Genomic DNA, 20,807 nt, shown 5'->3' on the forward strand with positions numbered 1-20,807 from the left:
TTTAGCCCTCAACGTACATGGCATGCTCCTCAGGGCGGCTACACAGCCTTTTCGGGCATATGGAAGGGACATCGTAATATTTAGTTAGTTCATGTACCACCAAGGCTGTATGCTTCTACATTACCAGACCTTAGTGTCCTTATACTAGAAATGCCTGAGGGGGGCCCCCACCCCAAAGGGCAGGGCATGAACGCAGTTATAGAGCCCACCATTGAAAGAACCAGCAGGGTAGCAACTGGGGAGGGGATCTTCCAGCCCTTTATAGAGGCGCTGGCCTCTGAGATGTACGGCAAGAACATAATCCACACCAGCAACACTAGACCTACTACTCTCCACCACATGGGACATTTTCTCGCCTCAACTATATCTTTACGCAACAGACACATGCTGGGGAATTTTGGCCAACGCCACAACTGGCCAGAGGTATCTCTCACCACTCACCTGTGGAGGTCCTACTGAGCGGCCCCACTCAGGAATGTTCACGACCCATGGTACCTGCAGGATAAAGATATAGAAGCTAAACTGCGCAGAGAACCAGTGCTCTACTTTCAGGAAAACCAGGAGACGGTTGCATCGGCCTCCACACTATGGGGAGGCATTCAAGTGTGTAGTGCAATACCAGGCCCTGGCCCTGATTGGGGGCCGGGGGAGAAAAAGGAAGCAAAGTTAGAATGTGAGGCCATAGAGAAAGATCTAGCGAGGCTGGAAGCCGAGATGCTGAAGGACAACTCTGTGGACCTCTGCTGTCGGTTGCGCCTGAGACAGTAGGATCTTCGTACAATAGCAGAGAACAGGGCACGCAGCCATGCCTTGGCACCACAACATTGTCTGTATGATGTAGGTGACAAATCCAACAAGCTAATGGTGTGGCTTGAGAAAGAGATTTGGAGCGCTCCTGGGTCCCAGCGATCAGAGATAAGGCAAATATGCTTCCGAGGACAAGTGCAGAAATTGGCAATGTGTTTGCAGCCTACTATGAGGACATGTACCAAACTAGCACCACCATGACTGGGGCAGACCTCTTAAACAACGTGACTCTGCAGACGTTAACGGGGGAAGAGAAGGAGGTACTAGAAGCAGACGTGACTTAGGTAGAGGTCAGGGCGGCACTCGGAAGCCTCCAATCTGGGAAAGCTGCTGGACCCAATGTACTCCCAGTAGTTATATAAAAGGATGACAAGTAAGATTACTAAGCACAAGTTGGCCATATTTCATGCAGCAAGGGAGGAGGGCTGTCTACCAGTCGATCAAAGGATGGCCACTATAGTGGTTATACATTTTTTAAAAAGGTAAACCACCAACAGAGTGCAGCTCGTACCGGCCCATCTCCCTGCTCATTGTCGAAACCAAAGTATTAACAAAAATAATGGAGGCCAGGATTCACCGAGTCATTACCTTTATTGTCCACCCCAATCAGTCAGGCGTTATGCCCTAGAGAAGCTCTCACCTCAGATTGAGGCTCTTATATGGACCAGCTCGGCCCAGAACCAACAAGCAGTGGTAATGTCACTGGATGCTGCAAAAGCATTCAACAGCATAGAGTGGCCATGCATGTTCTCCATGCTAGACAAGTTGGGCCAGAATTCTGTAGATGGGTGAGGCCGATATAGCATGCACCCCTGGCTAGAGTACGTGTGAACGGGGCAACGTCTCGTGTCTTACCCCTCTACATAAGTGGACCTGGCAGGGATGCCCTCTTTCCCCCATGATCTTCACACTGGCGCTTGAGTCCCTGGTGGCGTGGGTTCAGCAAGACCCATTGCTGTGGGGGATACGAGCTGAGGGGGGGGGGGGCTGGAAGGACCGCAACTCGCTCTATGCCATTCTGCTGTGTGTTACCCAACTCTCCCATTCGATTGCTAGGCTGAAGCAGCTCTTCCATATGTTTGGTAGCCACTTGGGCTACTGCATAAATTGGGCCAAGTTGGTGGTCTTTCTCCCCTCAGGGAAATGCTGAGACTCCCTAATCCCACCCTCCAACTGTGCAGCACCAGTGGTGACTGAAGGGTTTCAATACGTAGGAATGTACATTACTCTGGATCCACAAGAATTCCTACACAGGAATATATCACCGCAGCTGGATTGTCTATGAAAATATGTGATACATTGGTGCTCTCTGCCACTGTCATTGATGGGCAGAGCACCCCTACACAAAATGATGGCCCTCCCACACCTTCTATATGTGTTGCAAAACATGCCGTTCCCGGTCCCATCGGAGCGCTTTCAGAAGATTGACCATGGAGTCAGGTTCCTGTTATGGAACGGCGCCCCCCCACCCCGCGAGTGGCGCTGGCAAAGCTGCAAAGTGGTGTGTACGAGGGTGGACTGGCAGTCCCTAAAATTCAGATCAATTATTGGGCAGCGTAGCTATTAGTGATTAATGACTGCATGTTCTCAGACAGGCAAGAACCAGCGTACCGCATAGACCGAGACACCCTTTGGTCACGGGGGACACAAGTCAACCTTGTACTCCAAACGACAGGAACAGCACCTCCCACCACACAACCAGGCAGTAGTTAGGATCTGGAGAGACGCCACAGCATATCTGGGGTGGAAGGATAAACTCACCAACATGACACCACTGTGTGGCAGCGACCAACTTCATGAAGTAAGGAGCTTGTAGGGCTTATCCAGTTGGGACCTAATTTGCATCGAACACCTGGGGAACGTCTGGAGAGACCAGGCCTTAATACAGTTTGAGACACTTAGACAGGAACATGATATGAGAGCAACAGAGCACTACTGATATCTCCAACTTGGTCATGGTTACAGAAACACACCATAGAGAGAGACCAACTGCCGGACGCATCACCAATGGAGGATCGGCTGATCACTGAGCCCATACCGGCCAGGGAGACTTCTTTAATAATCAGAAAACTAGTTAATGACTCCCCAGATCCCTTGGGGACATTGCAGGCCTTCTGGTCAGTGGACCTTGGGGACATAGATAATGACAAATGGATCAAAGCCATACAAAGTCAGCGGGAAATAGCAATCAGGGCCCGCTTCTGGCTTGAACAACTTCGAATTCTCCATAAATCCTACTGTCCCAGAACGCTACTGCATAAAATAGGGAGAACAGAGACCGCATGCTGTCTCCAGGGATGCAGACAAGTAGACACATTTTTTCATATAGTCTGGGACTGTCCAAGGATACCGGACTACTGGAGGGGAGGGGGGAAATCACTACAACAATGTCACAAGTTCTGTCCCTGGAGATCCCCATGGATGCCAAGTGGCTCCTCTTGATGATCACAGGGGAAACAACACGGCACTGGTACCAGAAGCTCTGGCTGGTGTTGCCAAACGTAATATAGCTAGGGCATGGGGCAGGACAACCTTGCCTTGCCTTCCCTAGAGGATTGGAAAGCCGTTCTTGACTGGTGTCGGAGGATGGAGCGTGTAGTCTATCAGGGAAGGGGCTGTCCAAAGAAATGGGAAAAAATCTGGGGGCCGTGGCGCACCTTTCGGGGCTACTGGTGGGAGGAGGGTTTCACTGTCCTCATTAATTTTCTTGGTTAGTGGCCGTAAAAGCGCCTTCTCTCTGCTGTGTGTAACCTCACCTTGTGATCAGTTTCTCACAGATCTATGTAACATATACACATCCATCCTTACTGTTTGGTCATGCTGTATGATGACTATTTTAAATAAAAAGTAAAAAAAAAAAAGACTGGCATAGCATTGTTGTGGGAGACTGATGAGGCTACTGTGGGCACATTGTTTTTACTGCCTCAATCATGCTCCCTTTTTGTACCCGAATAAAATTACATTCACCTGAAACGAAGTTCAGTTTTTTTTAGCTCAGACGTTAGACAAAGGTAGATTTTAAGAAAATTGCATGTATAATATACATACTTACTGGTGTCTTTCTGACAACCCTCTTCATCCATTTGCCTGTTTTTGAATTATTCACATTTTTCTTCTGCCTCTGTCAGCGCTCTTCAGTCATTGGCTAACTTCACTGTGAGTGCAGCATTCTACCCTTTCATAAAGAGAACATCCACCTACAGAGGTGTTTCCTTCAGTGCCAGTGACTACTACAGTAATGTTTGCCTTGTGAGTTAAAAATAAGCAATGGGTCAGTTTTTTTTGTTTTTGTTTATAGAATGACAATCGCCCTGCTGATTCCCCAGCAGTAACATTTTGCAAAAACAAATGACAAAAAAGCATTGAGTGTGTCAATAACTAGCAGCCAACTCCAGGCCTATAGGCTTCGCCAGTACTTGTTATATGTACATCCAGCATGCTGTCCACTTGTTGCTGCTTTGTTATGTTCTTTCTCTGTAGCTGGTACCTCCACTCCGAAAAACCTAGCAACAGAGCAGACTTTCCCCAGAGTTATTTGCTCCTGAATGTTTGCACACTGTATAAAGTGCTGTAAATAAATATCCGCTGTGTCTTATACCACAGCATAGTGTGCACCGGTGGAAAGGAAGGGGATATAGTGAACCTGTCCTGGGCTTCTATTGCACGATGAAAAATGCACTTCATTGCATTAGGGGTCTCTCACTTCACCCTTAGAATTCCTAAGTACTCCATGGTGGTTGTCTATAAATTTTTGTCAAACAGGCTCAGCTGTGCCCTGTGAAGAATATAAATATTAATTCACACTGTGTGGATGCAACCATCTGACAGAGGGACTTGAGACTCCTTCCAGTCTGGTGCACTACACCCATGTCTGTTTCACACAGGTAGACCTGTGGCCCAGTAGCGCATAGGGATCCGGTACGTCAGGGAACCTTTTCCTCTTCGTTCAATCTTACAGAAATCATGCTGGTTTCCTGTAGCTTTTCCATATCACTTCGGTCATGTCTTCTGGGTGCATTTTGGGGTCAGAATCTGCATTTTTTGATATAGGCCTCCACAGCGACTGACCCCATCAGGTACTGAGTGACCTTTCCAGGTAATCCCACCTATCTAGGAAATTCTTATTCCCTCTGTACAAACTTCCACCAAGAACGTGAAAAAAGTAGTGTCCAGCCGATGTAGGACAGAGGTACAAGATCGGAGATTCTGCTAATTTGCACAATTTAGCACTTTTTAAAAATTTTTGGTATCTGACAGATGTCTAGCTGCAGATTCCTTACCTTAGAATATCCTGGCATCAGCTTGGAATCTGGAATTTTTGCTGAGTAGTACCCTGCGTGTGTCGTCGGGTGGTGTCGTTCGTTCCGTGTGGCGTCATCAGCATCGTTGGAGCAGTCTGTGATGTCACTGTCACCTATAAAAGCACCACCCCAGTGCGCATATATCAGTTCTTTTCCTTCCGTGCCGGTTAAGCGCAGGTCCAGGATTGAGCTACCCTTTCCTTTTTTGGCAGCCCTTTTTCGACCTTTGTTGAGTTTTTTCGAAGTCTGTACAAGATGTCATCAAGGAACACGGGGCTCAAGCCATGTGGTGCATGCCATCGTGCCGTGTCGGTGACAGACCCCCACCAGCTCTCTCTGGTGACTCGACAGAGACCATGACTCAGTCGTGCTCAGACTGCCGGGCCATAGCCCTGAAAGCTTTGAGAGAGTGGTCTCTGAAGCTCATGGCGGCCCCACAGTCTACTTCGGTTGGTGCAACTTCTAGGAAGTCGCGGTCTCGCTCGAGGAGGAGGTGGCAGGACCGCTCCAGGACCCCCAAGTCCTCTTCTCTGCACTCAAGGGCACGCGGGGAAGAGGCACAAAAAAGAAGTACAAGAGGACTTTGCCTCGTCAGCCATTCCATGTGTGGCTCCACAGAACCAATGCCAGGGCCGACCTCGCGTCCCCTCCCCTATCCGGGAGCCAGAGCGACCCCCGCTCAATGTAAATAATTTTACGAAGCCATGTGTCTTCTATTTAGTGGGCTGCCCCCACTGGTGAGCCTTTGGGCCCCACGGGGTCCCCAGGGGCCCCACTGAATTCCATGTTGGCGGCTTCTGCCCCAACGCTGTTGGGGATTCCAGGATCAGATATCAGATCCAGAACGATGCCGGATGCACACAGTCGACCTCATCCGGCGTTGGTCCTGACATCAACACTCCCCCCACCGCCAGCACCCACCGGTGGTGCAAGCCCCATCCTCATTCCGGATGATCCGGAACGACGTCGTACGATGCAGATTCCGACTTCGATGGCACCCACAGGGCCCAAAACAGTGCCTGAGGCTTATTTCAAACAAGCAGGCACAGGTGAGGAATGGGAGGGGTCTGAGGACCCTTTAAAATGTGGATTGGTATGAGGAACTAGGGAAAACCATTGGACTGGATACTTCTCCAGATACTGCCATGCTCTCATCTTCTTCTGTGGCTATGGAAGAGGGAGCTTCATATGCCATGGTGGTGCGTACAGCAGCCAAGGTATTGGACCTAGAGTTGCCTACGGTGCCAGTCAGGACTAAAATCCTGACAGAGGTGCTTCAGCCAGGGGTTTCCACATCAGAACTGATGTTACCCTTCAACGAAGCCTCACTGATGTCCTGCTGGGGACGTGGCCAAACCCAGCACAGGGGCTCCTGTAAATAGGACAATCGGCTGCCACCATCAACCAGCTCCTACTGACCCTAGTTTGCTCACCGAACACCCCAAGCCGGAGAACTTGGTGGTCCAGGCCTCTACTTCCCACTGTGCCTTCCCTTGCGCTTTTCAGGGGATGTCCAGACAAACCTTATGGACATGCCCTTCGATGGTTCACGCCTTTTTGGGAGAAAGCAGACTCTGCGCTTCAGCGAGTCAAGCCAAGGCCAGATCCTTGGGTCTCTCAACGCCAGCTCGTCAGCAGTCTGCCTTTCGAGGCTTCAAAAGGGGTGGGGTACCACGCCACCCTCAAATCAGCCACCGTCCTCCAACTCAGCATCCAGTGCGAGGACAAGGTTGTTGTACCTTTAGACCCAGAGGGTCTATCCAGAGGTCAGCCACCACCCAGCCCCCTCCTCCACAGCACCCAAGTCCTCCTAGTGCGGTTCTGCAAGACCACACGTGTCCAGTTGGAGGGAGGATTCAATTTCATCTCCCTGGCTGGCGGTCCATAACATCGCCCCAATGGGTCTTGCAGATCATACAGAAGGGCTATTCCCTCCCCTTCCAGCCTTTCAGATGGAGGATCACTTAATTTTACTCCATGACAAAGTTATGGCAATCTTGGCAAAGGGAGCTATAGGAAGGGTCCCGATGTCAGAAGTAGGCAGTGGTTGCTATACCCGCTACTTTCTGATTCCCAAAAATAAGGGTCTTCGCTCCATTCTGGATTTGTGGGACATCAATCTCTTCCTCAAAGAGGAGAAATTCAAGATGCTCACTCATGCTCAGGTCTTGTCTGCCCTACACCAAGAAGACTGTATGGTAGCGTTGGACTTGCAGGATGTGTATTTTCACATCCCAATCCTGCCTTCCCACAGTCGCTACTTGCGGTTCAAGGTGGCCCATAAGCACTCTGTTTACCGTGCTCCCCTTCAGTCTCACCAATGCCCCTTGGGTGTTCACCAAAGTGATAGCAGTGGTAGCAGCTCATCTGCGTAGGTTAGGGGTTTCAGTCTTCCCCTACCTCGATGATTGGCTGTTGAAGTCTCATTTGTGTAAGTACAGGTATCTGCAGCCCACTGCCAGAAGATAATGGCTTGGGTATCTATTCTAAGGTAAAGAATCTGCAGCTAGAAATCTCTATCTGATGAACACGTTACTAACCTTCAGTAACGCATTATCTGGTAGAGACTCTATCTAGCTGCAGATTCCTTACACCCACCCATGCCTCCCCACTCTGCGGATATGTCTAATAGGGTTAGGGTTTATCCCTTTTAGGGCCCTAGTTTTGCACAGCTATCCATGACTGCGCTTCTGTCGTGGAAGTTTTCGGGTAAAAGAACAAATGTACGCGCACCGGGGAGGTGCCTTTATAGGCGACCGTGACGTCACAGACTGCTCCAATGACGCGAACGACGCCACGTGGAGCCAAATGACGCACGCAGATCCGAACAACGCCACCCGACGGCACACGCAGGCTACTGGTCAGCAAAAAATTCCGTATTCCAAGCTGACGCCAGGAAATTTGAAGGTAAGGAATCTGCAGCCAGATAGTCTCTACCAGATAATGCGCTAGTGAAGGTAAGTAACTTGTTCATTAAGTATATTGTAAATATTTTAATTATTCACACTATAAAATATTATTGTTGTCATTCACATTTTTCTTGCTCACTACTGCAAAAAACATGGCTTCAGTAATCTTCAGATTTTGGCTAAAATTGTTCTGGATCCAAAGACTGGATTTAGTAAATGGGACATGATACCATGAATTGCAGAACTAAACTGATGATGGCAACCCGTCTCCTGGTTCTTCACTCAGGCAGAGATTACTTGGGTTCCACATGGATGCAAGTAGGTATGCCCAACCAGAGCACCAGCACGCCTAACCATTTCCCTGTGTGCACCCTATGCACTCGACAGGGACGCTTAACACCCATGACTTAAAGAAGCGAGGCATTTTCCCGGAAGAGGTTTGGCTACAGCCAAATCCCCTTTAAGGATAGATCAGGTTCCATGCAAATGCCCTTACTCATGTGCTAAGCCTGTTCGGTTCTGGTGCAACCCAGTGTTGCATTACGTTCCTCTTGCTATTCAAGTAGCCTCTGTAAAAGCTCACCAGATGTTATCTATACAATTCCTGGATTTAGAGAAGCAAAGATCGGTAAAATAACACCTCCCTGATCCACTTACAATGCACCAGTCTAGTCAAATATTGCTGGGGAAATCCCGAAGCCCTACCTGCTGTACAAACAGGAAGAGTAGGCACATTTCAATTTGCTATTGTCACCTTGCAGAAGTAAAACCAAAGGTCTGCAAATGTGAAATCATTTCAAATGCTCCTTGGGTTCTGCGCTTTACAAGCTGCTCCGCAAGGCACCTCCTCCACCACCTCCACTACCCCCCACTCTCCAGCATCCTCTTAATTACAGCACTTGCCTTCGCACAAGTTAGAACCATTTATCTTTGCCCTGCCCACCTTCACTGCAGATTAAACATTTTAGTTACTTGGGAACTACAATAGAGTTGTTTTCCTTTCCAGACTCTCTGTGCTCTGTCTCTGGAAATGCCAGAAGATCTAGGGTGACGTTTAACATTTTTCTGGAGTCAGAGGTATAAAATGCCAAGGGGATGTTTTTCAAGAAAGCCACAAGTGCCAACAAGTCTCAGCAGATGTACATTTCTAGTGGCATGCCTGTTTTGGCCAAAGCAACAAAGTTTGGGTTCCTTGCTCCTTTTTGCGTTGAAGCCTACCACACAGTGTAGCTGTCTGGTTTGCTGAAGACATGTTGGGGACATTCGGAAAGCTGACCTAGGAATGCATGCTGCTTATTGCTTACCATTGGCTCTGTAGTTTGTAACTCACATTTGCTTGTTTTCTATTTGCTAGATTAATTTGTTGTAGGCTGTCCACCATGTCTTCATCCATCCCGTGGAGTATAGCCTGTTTACCATTGCTTCTTGTGTTCTTCCACCAGTGCTTGCTTTCTGTAAACATGCCTTTAAATTTTGTTCTTATCTTGTCTCATTTTCTGTGCATTCAAACACCGAGGTCAAATGTCAGGAGCTTTCTTTCTCCGACTTCCAAGTGAGAGTCTTGTGTGAAAGGGGTTGACTGTTTCCCTTTGATTCTATGTAGGTTTTTCACATCTCTTTTATTTGCTCTCCCTGCCTCTGTTGCAGCTTCTGGGTTTTGCTTGAGCTATGACACCATTGGGTTCTGTGTGCTTTACATATATATTTTACTTAATCACTAAATAGGAGCAGCTAATTTATTAGGGCGGAGGAGGGCCATCCCACTAATAAAAATGCCCCTAGAAAAGCCCCAGAGATGAAAAATAAAATGGTTATAAAGTTAACATACTACCATTTTATTTTTCACTAACCTGTCCTGAAGAGTGTCCACTGTCCTCTACATAACTAACTTTTAGCCAGGTTGAACAGTCACGCTAGTGTACAACATGGCTAAAACACATTGGCAAAGCCAATAACTCTTGCTTGGGCGAGACCTATTACTTTTTCCAATGTTCGTTTTGATTCTTGCACCCAGAATGAATTCACCTCTTGAGGTGCGGGAGACCTTTTGCTAACAGATTACATGTCCAAATCTAGTAGTAGCTCTGATAGTCGTTGCTCACGTGGGACATTTTCTTAAATGACTGAACTCCCCTCAGATAAGTCAGAAATCCAAAATTGATTCATTTACCATATGGCCTTTTCTAAATGAGCATAACTAAAGCAGTCTGACCACTCCAAGTTGGTGAATATTAAAGGAAATGACGGCAAGAGCGTCTAACTAGATGACGAGGTCTATTCAGACTAAAACCGATTTACACAACTCTCTCAAGGGAGTGCAGGCTAAAAAATTATGCTCACAAGCATGTCAATGGAAAGCTCCTCGTCTCAAAACCCCCCTTTTTAATTATAATTATTATTTCTTCCTTTTTTTTTTGCAGTTTCTCATTTAGAACTTAAAAAACTATGTGAGCAAAACAGAGACTGACGGGCGTTTTCTGTCATGCGTCTGTGTTCAAAGCAAACTGAAAAGCAGATTACACTGGAGAATCCCAGAAAAAGCAGAGAACAGCAACCCATTCCCCTGTCCCCAGATATGAGACCACCACCAAATAAAGGCAAAATGTAAAGTTGTAAATAACGTACTACCCAGGGAAGTGATTTGTACTGAACTGCATTCAGAGGCATAAAGCAATATAAGGCCTGAACTCGAACACCACAATGGATATGTTCTTGTGAAGAGCTCTGGCTTACTTGCAAAGATAGTGGCCTCCAGCTCCTGGACAGTGCATGCTGCTTCTGTTGGTATTTGAAGTGAGCAGGATTAGTCCTGGAGGTGCTAAATGTGGTGAATGGAAATCTCTCTAGGAAGAACTGCAGTTTTCGGTGTTCCGATGACATCCTCAATTCTGTCCTATAAGAGACGTACTTCCTAGCAATGAACATGGACTCTGTTCGCTTTGTCTGCACCACGGCAAAGACTTTCTGAATTTAAATTGCTAGATAAAGACATGGATATTTACAGTTGTGTCTAGGGGATGAGCAGGGAAGTATTTGACTGTTTGGGGACTTATTTATGAACGGTATGTTCATGACGCTTGGGGAAGACCAAAGAGCCTATGTTGTGCCTAAAGGCTAGTTTCTCCACTATAGGAAGTTACTGAAAATGGAAAAAGAAACTTGGGGCGTCTTCCTGGACACACATAGGGAGTCCACATTCTCCAAAATTCTGCTTGACCTAACTGAAGGAGGCTGGGAGACGAGGCTCTCTTCACAATATACAAGGCACTCATCAATGGTGCAGTAGCAAAGGATTAGTGAGAGAATGTGGTCTGGTTTATAAAGCTGCGCTTGCTTACACTTGAAAAAGTGTGAAACAATGTGCTGACTGTCCTAAATGTGGAGTGCTCAGGCTATCTTTGTTCGTTGAATCTAGGAATGTATGATCATTTCTTACTTTGTAGAAACTATTGTTGATAGAGTGAGATGGGCTGCAGCATGTATTCTGCCGCCCATGCAAAATGTGTCTGTAGACCTGCCATTGCAGCCTGCGTGAAAAGGTGCATGCACCATTTCACCACAGGTCACTAGACCAGGTCCTTATGGCAGGCCCCCCTCGCCCAGAGGGCAGGTCCTGTGTGTGAGGGCACCCCAGCTCCATTGCACTGGACTTGGTAAGTGCGGGGAGGCCATTTTACCCGTATACTGGACACAGGTCACTGTGTCCAGCTACATAATGAAAACTCTAAACCTATCATAAATGTCGGAATCACACCCCAATACTGTTGCCAGTCCTCTTGCTGCTTGACCTGCTCAGGCAGGGGAAGGCAGAACAAAGGATTTCCTGTGGGAGAGGTAGCAACACCCTCGCCCTTGGAATTAGGTGTTACAAGGCTTAGGAGGGGTAGCCTCTCCAAGCCACCGGTTTGCTTTGAAGGGTACATTAAGGGGCATATTTATACTCTGTTTGCAACAGATTTGCGTCATTTATTTTGAAGCAAATTCGGCACAAACTTAACTCCATATTTATACTTTGGCACTGGACCTGTGCAGCGCCAAATTTATGGAGTTTGAGTAATTTTTGGGACGTGAAAACCTACCTTGCGCTAATGATATGCAAGGTAGGCGTTCCCGTGCAAAAAGTGAATTTAAGGCATGTGCGCCATATTTATACCAAAAAAACAAAAGTACACAGTTCCAGCCAATAGACTAGTACAAATGTAAACAGTAAGTAATGGTGACATGCTTCATCATCGGGCTTTTGCTCCTCGTCAGGCCGGCACTGCAATGCCCGACGGGCCCCTCGTGAGGGCTCTTTGCCGGAGATCTGAGTGTAAAGAATGCCGGTAGCTGAGTGCTAGTATGTGGGATTGGTATATGGGTATGTGAAAATAAAAATGGCTAGTGGTCTGGAAATATCGTATTTAATCAACCCAGACCCCTGTCATGATTAAAAACAGAGTGTGGGTAAAGATTATAAGTAATGTCTAGTCCACCCTCAGAAACAAAAAAAACTGTCAGTCCCTGAATTAGGGGAATGTGGAGAGTTAGAGTACAGAACTAACTATACTTCTATCATCGGGGTCAACATGTTTCTCGCAAAAAATGTCTGTTAAGATCAGTGCGATTCGTCAGGACCAAAAAACGTACCTAATCCACATGTTATAACCCAATATGGGATTTCTTCGTACCACAAAAACCTACAAAGAGCAAAAAAACAGACTCAAAATACAAATATAATCATGTGCACAGTGAGCTCATTCCGGTGAGAAACCCTAATGTGCAGTGTATCACACAGTGAAATATAAATCAAACGACTCCTCTCAACTCAGAGGATGAATCCTTACCCTCCTTGTATTAAAGGATGGGCCCCATCGGGATAGCGATAAGCATCAGTGGTCCAGGCTTGTATAGTCAACTAAATATAGATATAGATGACGTGTCATACATAACAAGTATAAATATCTCAAGGATTATAAATCCATTCAAACTAAATCATGGCTCAAACATATCCAATAACAGAAAGTCCTAAGTATAAGGATACAGGTAATCACCATAACTATGTGGAATATTGTTAGTCAATTCAAATTATCAAAATAGTCTTAAATCACAAGTCAAACATGTCCAAAAAATATGTATAGTGTAGACAATCGCCAGTCCAATAATGTACACCAATAGTATTAATAATAAGGACACAGGGTCATAGTAGTGTCCAATGTTTAATGACAGCCCCCACCAAGGATCAAGAAGGGGCAAAGAAAGTGGTCTGCAATATAGATAGTTACTCTTCTGCTCAATAAAGAAAGGTAACATAGGACTTACCCCGCTCGTGTGGCCACTGGGTGGATAACCTACCCCTGCTCCGCGTCCCAGAAAAAGTGAGACCTAGCCGGAGAGGGGTTTATAAATGGTGGTGGGGCATCAAGCTAGAAAGAGGACTGGAGAAAAGCGGCAGCCATCTTGAAGGAATTCCCTAACAGTAAAAGAGTGCCGGCCATTTTGTAATGGGGTTAGGAATAGAAAATAGTGGCGGACATATTGTAGAGATGTTTTTGTAACAAAGAAATGGCAGCCATATTGTAATAGAATACCAATAAAGAGGGGGACCTGTGGTCAAACAAGGGTGGAAACCAATAGCTGTACCCCCCAAAATGGTAATCCCAAAGGACTGTCTGTAGAAAGATAATAGAAAATAGAAAATATCCCAATCATACTGAAATGAAAGTTGCCATCAAGGGGGCATAAACAGTGTAGGAGGGTGCACTATGCAGCCATTGACGACAAAGGGAGTCATAATAGAATCAGTTGTGGTAACACAATCAAAAAATGATGTAGAACCTCAGAAATGGTTATATATTCGTAGATCCAAGCATAATGGAGGCTGCCATTAAAAAAAACTATATATTGACTGTGATATCTCCATAGTGAAAAGATCGAACCGTGTGACTATCAATTAGTAAATTCCAACCAGGGTATATCATCATTTAGTCCAGTCCGATGTGTTCCTAACCTAAACACCCAGCGTTGTTCTCTCTCAAAGAGTCTCTTGGTACAGTCTCTAGTGTTTGTAATGCGTTCCAATACAATCCGTCTCAGGTCGTCAGGTGTATGTTGGAATTCAATGAAATGTTTAGTCAATTTAGTTGCGGCTCGTTGACAACATATAGTGCTCCGATGCTCATTGATACGTGTTTTAACCATTCTAGTGGTCATCCCGATGTATCGGAAATTGCATGTACAGGTGATCATGTAGATGCAGTTCTTTGTGCGGCAGTTAGTATGTGTCGCTAATTGCCATGGTGTCCTCTCACTCAAGTCCACATCCTGTGTATGCATCGAGAAGGGACATACATTGCAGTTACCACAAGGATAATGTCCTATAACCCCTAGCCATGATCTAGATTGTAGTACACACTAGACCCCTACCACAACGAAATTGTGCCAATACACAAAGTCTTGAATGTTTTGTGTGCGTTTGAATGCAAAAAGGGGTTGCGCTAAAGCCTTACCTGAAATGTTCAGAATGGACCAGTGTCTTCTAATAATCTTCCTAACCTGGTTACACAAAGGGGTGAAGGTGGTAACACAAGTCAGTCTTGATTGCCGTTCACGTGAATTCGTGTTAAGGAGGACATCTCTTGGGATATTTCGAGCTCTTTTTCTGGCCTGACTGATAATCCGTAGTGGATATTTACGGTGTACTAGCTTGTGGCTCAGAATCTCAACCTGGTTATTATAATCAGAAACCTCTGTGCAGTTACGTCTTAACCTCAGGAATTGACCGAAAGGTAAATTCTGTCGCAGATATTTGGGGTGGTGGCTGTCAAATAGCAGTAAACTATTCCTATCTGTGGGTTTATGAAAAATGGAAGAGTGTAACAATCCATTAGTTGGGATGATACGTAAATCCAGAAAAGAAACTTCGTCTGAGGAAAAATTTGCACTAAAACGTAAATTGCTGTCCAGGGTGTTAACCCACTCAATAAATGCTTTCGCTTGGTCACAGCTACCCTTCCAGGCTATTAGTATGTCGTCTATGTATCAACGCCATAGTCGGATATTAGAGGAGAAAGGTTGAGTGGATGGTGGAATATATTTTGATTCAAAAGTATACATATATAGACAGGCCAGACTCTGAGCAAATGTGCTGCCCATTGAGGTCCCTTGAATTTGATGGTATAATTGACTTTCGAACTGGAAGAAATTTTCTTTTAGGGCTAGATTTGCACACTGTAAAATAAATGAAACGAGTTTTGCAGGGCCAGTCCATTTTGCCAAGGATGTCTTTGACTGCTTCCAGAGTGGCATCTTGCGGTATGTTGGTGTACAATGCCTCCACATCAAGGCATATTAACATATCCGTGGTCCCACTCTTATTGATATCATCTAACAAGATCAGAGTATCCTTCAGAAAAGTAGGTGTATCCTGAACAATTGGTTGTAGATAGAAATCACAGAATTTTGACAGAGGTTCTAGCAGAGATCCTATGCCTGATACAATTGGTCATCCTGGTGGTGGGGTCCCTTTGTGTATTTTAGGAAGGCAATAGAAATTAGGGACCCTAGGTTCTTTAGTGTCCAGAAATTTGGCCTCTGCATGGGATATCCAATCTGAATCTTCAGCTTCAGTGATCAATCCTCGAATTGTCTTCTGTAAACGTGGAGTAGGGTCCGAGGATTTATGTTCATAGTATGTAGTGTTGCTTAATAGTCTCAGACATTCCTGTCTATATGAAGTTGTATTCTGGATCACTATCGCACCCCCTTTGTCTGCAGGTTTTATAGTGATATCTGGATGATGGGACAATGTGCGGATAGCTTCTCTTTCTTTGTTGGACACATTCTGAAAGTGCAAGGTTGAATTCATTGACTTGATCTGTTTTCGCACTGCTTTTTCGAAAGTAAGTACTTCCACTGGTATTAAAGAAGATGGAGGCATGAAAGTGGAAGGACTTCTCAAATTAGTATCACCTAGAGGAAGTGGCGCAGGTTGGTTCTTAAAAAAAGAAATGCAAGCGGATCTTACGGAACAATGCAGTAATTTCACAGTTAAGACGGAATGGATCTTCTTTAGGAGTGGGCACAAAGCCCAGGCCCCGATTAAGTACAGAGATTTCATCTGGTGAAAGAATAGTGTCTGATAAGTTAACATATTTATACTCCTGTGTCATTTTGACGCACAGGAGGGGCGGGCCTTAAAAAATGGCACCCAGCCTGATTAGCGCCTTTTTTCAACTCCTGGGTCAGGGCAGGCGTTAAGGGACCCGTGGGCTCATTTCCATGGTTTCAGACCATGGAAGCAGTCCACAGGTGCCCTTCCCTGCACCCAGGGACACCCCGAGCAACCCTCGCTCACCCCTGGAGGACACCTATGGATGAGGGGACCCATCCCACGTAAGTACAGGTAAGTATTTTTTTTTAAAGTGGCATAGGGGGGCCTAACTTGGCCCCCCTACATGCCACTGTGCCCAATGGCCATGCCCAGGGGTCAGAAGTCCCCTGGGCATGGCAATTGGGCAGGGGGGCATGACTCCTATCTTTTCTAAGACAGGAGTCATTTCAATGGGGGTTGTGCGTCAAAAATGGTGCAAGTCAGGTTAGAGCCAAGATTTTTTACACTAACCTGACTTGCACCATTCTTTGATGCACAACCCCCATTCTTCCCTACGCCTGCACTACCCAGTTAGTCATTTTTTTTTTTTACTCCAACCAGCTGCTGCACCGGCTAATGTCACTCCATAAATAAGGCACCCGGCTGGCGTGTTGGAATGGCGTTAGCCGGCGGTAAACTTCTTGACGCAAACCTGCGCTGGCTTGCGTCAAAATGTATAAATATGGACCTTAGTTCCCTCCTTGCATAAACTGGTTTGCACCAGTCTAGGGACCCCAGGTCCCTGCTCTGGTACTATAATGGACAAAGGAAAGGGGAGTGACCACTCCCCTGTCCATCACCACTCCAGTGGTGGTGCCCAGAGCTCCTCCAGGTGGTCACTTGATTCTGCCATCTTGAAACCAAGATGTGCAGAGGCCCCTGGGAGCATCTGAGTGGCCTGGTCAGGCAGGTTACGTCACGTTCCCCCTCCCCCTTTTTAGGGCTATTTAGGGACTCTCTTTTGTGTGGGTCCGCATATTGAGGTTCTCTTGACTAGACATTCCTAACCCCACTTTGGAAGGGCCTTCTAATTTTCTGTTATGCATTTAAGGTGAAATGTACAAAGTATATCTGTTTTGCTATTGTCTCGCATTACTTACTGTTCATGCATCCTAACTGTATACCTCTGGATGCCATGACTGCACATCCATTCAATGTAGTGGTACCATTGGTATCCTTTTAGGAAATAGGCAGAAAAGCTGCAGGGTCTACTCTGCATGCATTCTGTAGGGATTATTCCGTGGCTGCAGTTTTAAGAAATGTGTCTCAGTTTCACAAGGCTGTGCACCATCCTAACATTTGGGACGTAAGTATCTTAAATCGTAATGGCGACTATTGAACAAGGAATCTCAAGATCTTCTCATTTAACTCGTCGGGTTTCCCCCAGTGTTCGCATTGGTATTGCTTATCAGGCTGAGTACGCCTAATGAGAATCTAAACGTCATTTATTTCACAATGAATGTTGGTAGGGATCAAGTTCCTTTTTCCTGAGCAGATTAGTCTACAAACTGAAAATCCCACAAGCAGTCTCAAGAGGTACGTCACACTTGCACATTATGGAAAGACTGTATTTTTCTGGTTTTACAAAACATTTTATTTCAGTTTTTCCAGTAGCCAAGATGGAAAAATGTATTTTGTAATTAAAATTCTTACAAATATAAAGTGCATAACAGACTGTACATAAAGTTTCATACATTTAGTAACAAACAAAACACATCACACAGACAACACATTTAGCCCTTTTTAGTATTTCAGCTTACATTCATTGTTAAAAAAGATCTTGTACACGTATGCTTGTCCACATATGCTTTTGCAACTATGCACGTTTGGGGAAAACAACAAAATGTTTCCTGCTTGGCTACTTGGTTCTGTCCCCTCCAAAGGTTAACCTTGAATTAGTACACTACCTACTGATAAAGTATCTTCATGATGTTCTGCCAAAAATATATACTATCAACTAGCCTTTAACTAATGTAACTTCTGAAAGAAAAACATTGCTTCAGATTTGAAGAAAAAACTTCCCATTAGACACTTAACAATTCTCTTAATAGCCAATGCAAGACTACAATGTGCCATTAATAAAAACATCTTGTCATCAGTAAACTACTTTCATAATATATTATAAATGTCAGATATGGTAGCTGCATAAAATGTTTCAAAAATACAACTCTTAAAAATAAAGAAGGCTACTTACAGAATATACATATATACATTTTAAATTTTAACTTAAAATTAGAACAATTCTAAAAGTATTTAGAAAGAGTTTTCTGGGCAATCGTGAAGTAAGACGACGGATCAGCTTCTTGATTGTCCATTCACGGTCAGTTCAAACCTGTGAGAGAAGAAAACACAAACGTCTTGAGTGCTTAATGTCAACAAGAGTGAAGCCGACTTATCCATAATGGTTTTTTACCAAAGTGGTGGCAAGATTCGAAAAGCCATATTTTGAATTGAATCCTACACCTGTTTGTGCCCAAAAAAGGATTACAAATCAGGCACAAATCGATCCAAATGACGGGGTTTGCCCTCCACATTTGCAACTGCTGAGACCTGCCACAAATTTGGGAAGGGAAAAGGCGCATATTCCCGTTTTGCACACCTCAGTACAAATGACAACAAACACAATTGGCCCGTTATCCCCATTTCCGAGATCAGTAACACTGTTTCATGTGCACATGGCAAACAGCCTAATTACTGTACCCAGCACAAGTGGCATTTAATGGGTGCGCAAGCTGCGTATGCAATTACACGTTTGGTAGACGAGATCATGTTAAACTAGGGCCATATCATATAATCTTTCCCTCTGCATGCTTCCGCACTAAGCTGACATGCTTTTTATTGAGTTGATCTAGTGAGCAAATGTGTGAGGTAGAATGGTGCCAGATTGCTAGCACATTCTTCCAAAACCCGATCTTAAACCAAATAGAATCCTAAAACGCGCCAGCGCAGTGCTCTTCTGGGCTTGGAGACATGACAATATTAAGATAACATAAATAGCTGCATTTTGAGCCATCGGATGTAGGAAAAAAAAACAGTTTCATCAAATCATTTGTTAGCCCATTACTAAAATTGTATTTTTAAAAAAGGACTATACAATCAGATTAAATAAATACAATGTTTTCTCAAATACTATTTGTTCCAAGACGGGGGGGGGGGGTGTCCAGATGGTGATCTTTGGTTGACTTTGCAAAAAGGATCACCTTGCACCTCACTGATGTTGAGCAATAATGGGAAACGGTGGTATAGGGTATATTGTATTCCTCTTCAGAGAGAGTGTGCCAAGCAGATCTGCAAGAAATTGGTCGATGGTACTGTGCTGTTAGAGCCACTTCCAAGCACAGTAGAGATCAACTTTCTTTCGAGGGACTATTCAGAACTACAAGCATCAAGAGAGAGGGCACTGTCAACCAGTGTTCCCCCAACTCCTGGTCTACAAAGGGTGAGGAATGGAGGGATGATGACTGTTCATTGTCTGCAATTCCAACAGTCTGTTGGAGCACTCATGAGCTGGGCAGATCGCACTTCACAGGCCACCCTTCTTTCGGCAGACGTTTTTAACAACGTTACTTGTATGTAGTGCTTAAAATAAATGACTAACTATAATTAAACCAATACCGGCGAACTACAGTTCCAGGTAAGTAGCTAATTTTCTTGTTCTGCATTGAATGTTTAAGGTAAACTTTATTTTGTAATATTTTCAAAATCCTTAAACCTTTTGATTTTTCTCAAGGCTATAAATTGTACATCGTAGAAATTTCTTCCAAAAACATAAGGAATTGCTCACTCTACTAAAAGTTACAATAGACCATGTTAATTTGTGATGTATTCATTTCAGGAAAGCACTGTGAGATCTCAGGCCCATCTGTGACGTCGCAGCAGGTTGAAGCCTTTCAAGAGATCCTGCTTTGCATCTCTTGTACACTTCCAGCTTCCTCTGGTGCACCTTCAGGCCCCAAGGATCTGCAGGAGCCCCCAGTTGGGTTACCACCAGTAGGTCCGTCCTCCATACCAACTCTGCCCCTTAAACTCACCACACCAGCATCAGTGCCGATATTGGGTCCGGTGCAGATCTCCCTTGGTCGTCAATGCCAGCCCCAGAGGATGCACAACTTATTGTGGTTTCTGACTCTGAACCAACTGTGTCTCAACTCTACCTTCAGCTTGTTGTGGCACAGCAATTACTCAATCCCTCAGACACTGACACTATTCCACTGCTGTTCAGCCATGTGGAGAGGACAATGGAGGTATGGGACCGCAACTGGACCAGCCGCAGACCCCTCTTCCTGCCTCAACAATAGATGATGATGATGGATGATTAACTTCTGGGTTGGGAAGGCGATCAGGAAGAGGAAGCTCAGAGGACTCGGGTCTCTGGTAAAGACCCACCTCTGCATAAACCTTTTGGAATTGTAGGTGATTCACCTAGTGTTGAAGGTCTTCCTGCCTACCATCAAGGGAAGGCTGGGTCAGGTTCTCACAGAAAACACCACTGTCGTGTGGGACTGCAACAAGCAAGGGAGGGTGGAGTATTGGGTCCTATGTCTGGAGGCTCTGTGCATCTGGGACTGGTTGAATTGTCAGGGCATTTTCCTGGTGGTACACCACGTGGAAGGATCTTTAAACACCAGGGTGGACAATCTCAGCTGCTGACACCTAGCA

The 20,807-nt window shown here is 45.3% G+C and overlaps 1 protein-coding gene across 2 annotated transcripts in view; it reads right to left on the bottom strand.

Moving 5' to 3' along the window:
• Positions 1-17,718: 17,718 nt before the first annotated feature.
• ESYT3 (extended synaptotagmin 3) overlaps positions 17,719-20,807 on the bottom strand; it is a 319,908-nt gene continuing 316,819 nt past the window's right edge. Inside the window, exon 23 of one of the 2 annotated variants that reach the window (XM_069224322.1) lies at positions 17,719-18,480. In XM_069224322.1, coding sequence (XP_069080423.1) covers positions 18,444-18,480 — 37 coding nt within the window. In that variant the 3' untranslated portion in view covers positions 17,719-18,443. The remainder of the gene's footprint in view (positions 18,481-20,807) is intronic. The other variant, XM_069224323.1, reaches the window with a different exon arrangement.

The sequence above is a fragment of the Pleurodeles waltl genome, chromosome 3_1 (genome assembly GCF_031143425.1).
Source record: "Pleurodeles waltl isolate 20211129_DDA chromosome 3_1, aPleWal1.hap1.20221129, whole genome shotgun sequence".
Classification (NCBI taxonomy): domain Eukaryota; kingdom Metazoa; phylum Chordata; class Amphibia; order Caudata; family Salamandridae; genus Pleurodeles; species Pleurodeles waltl.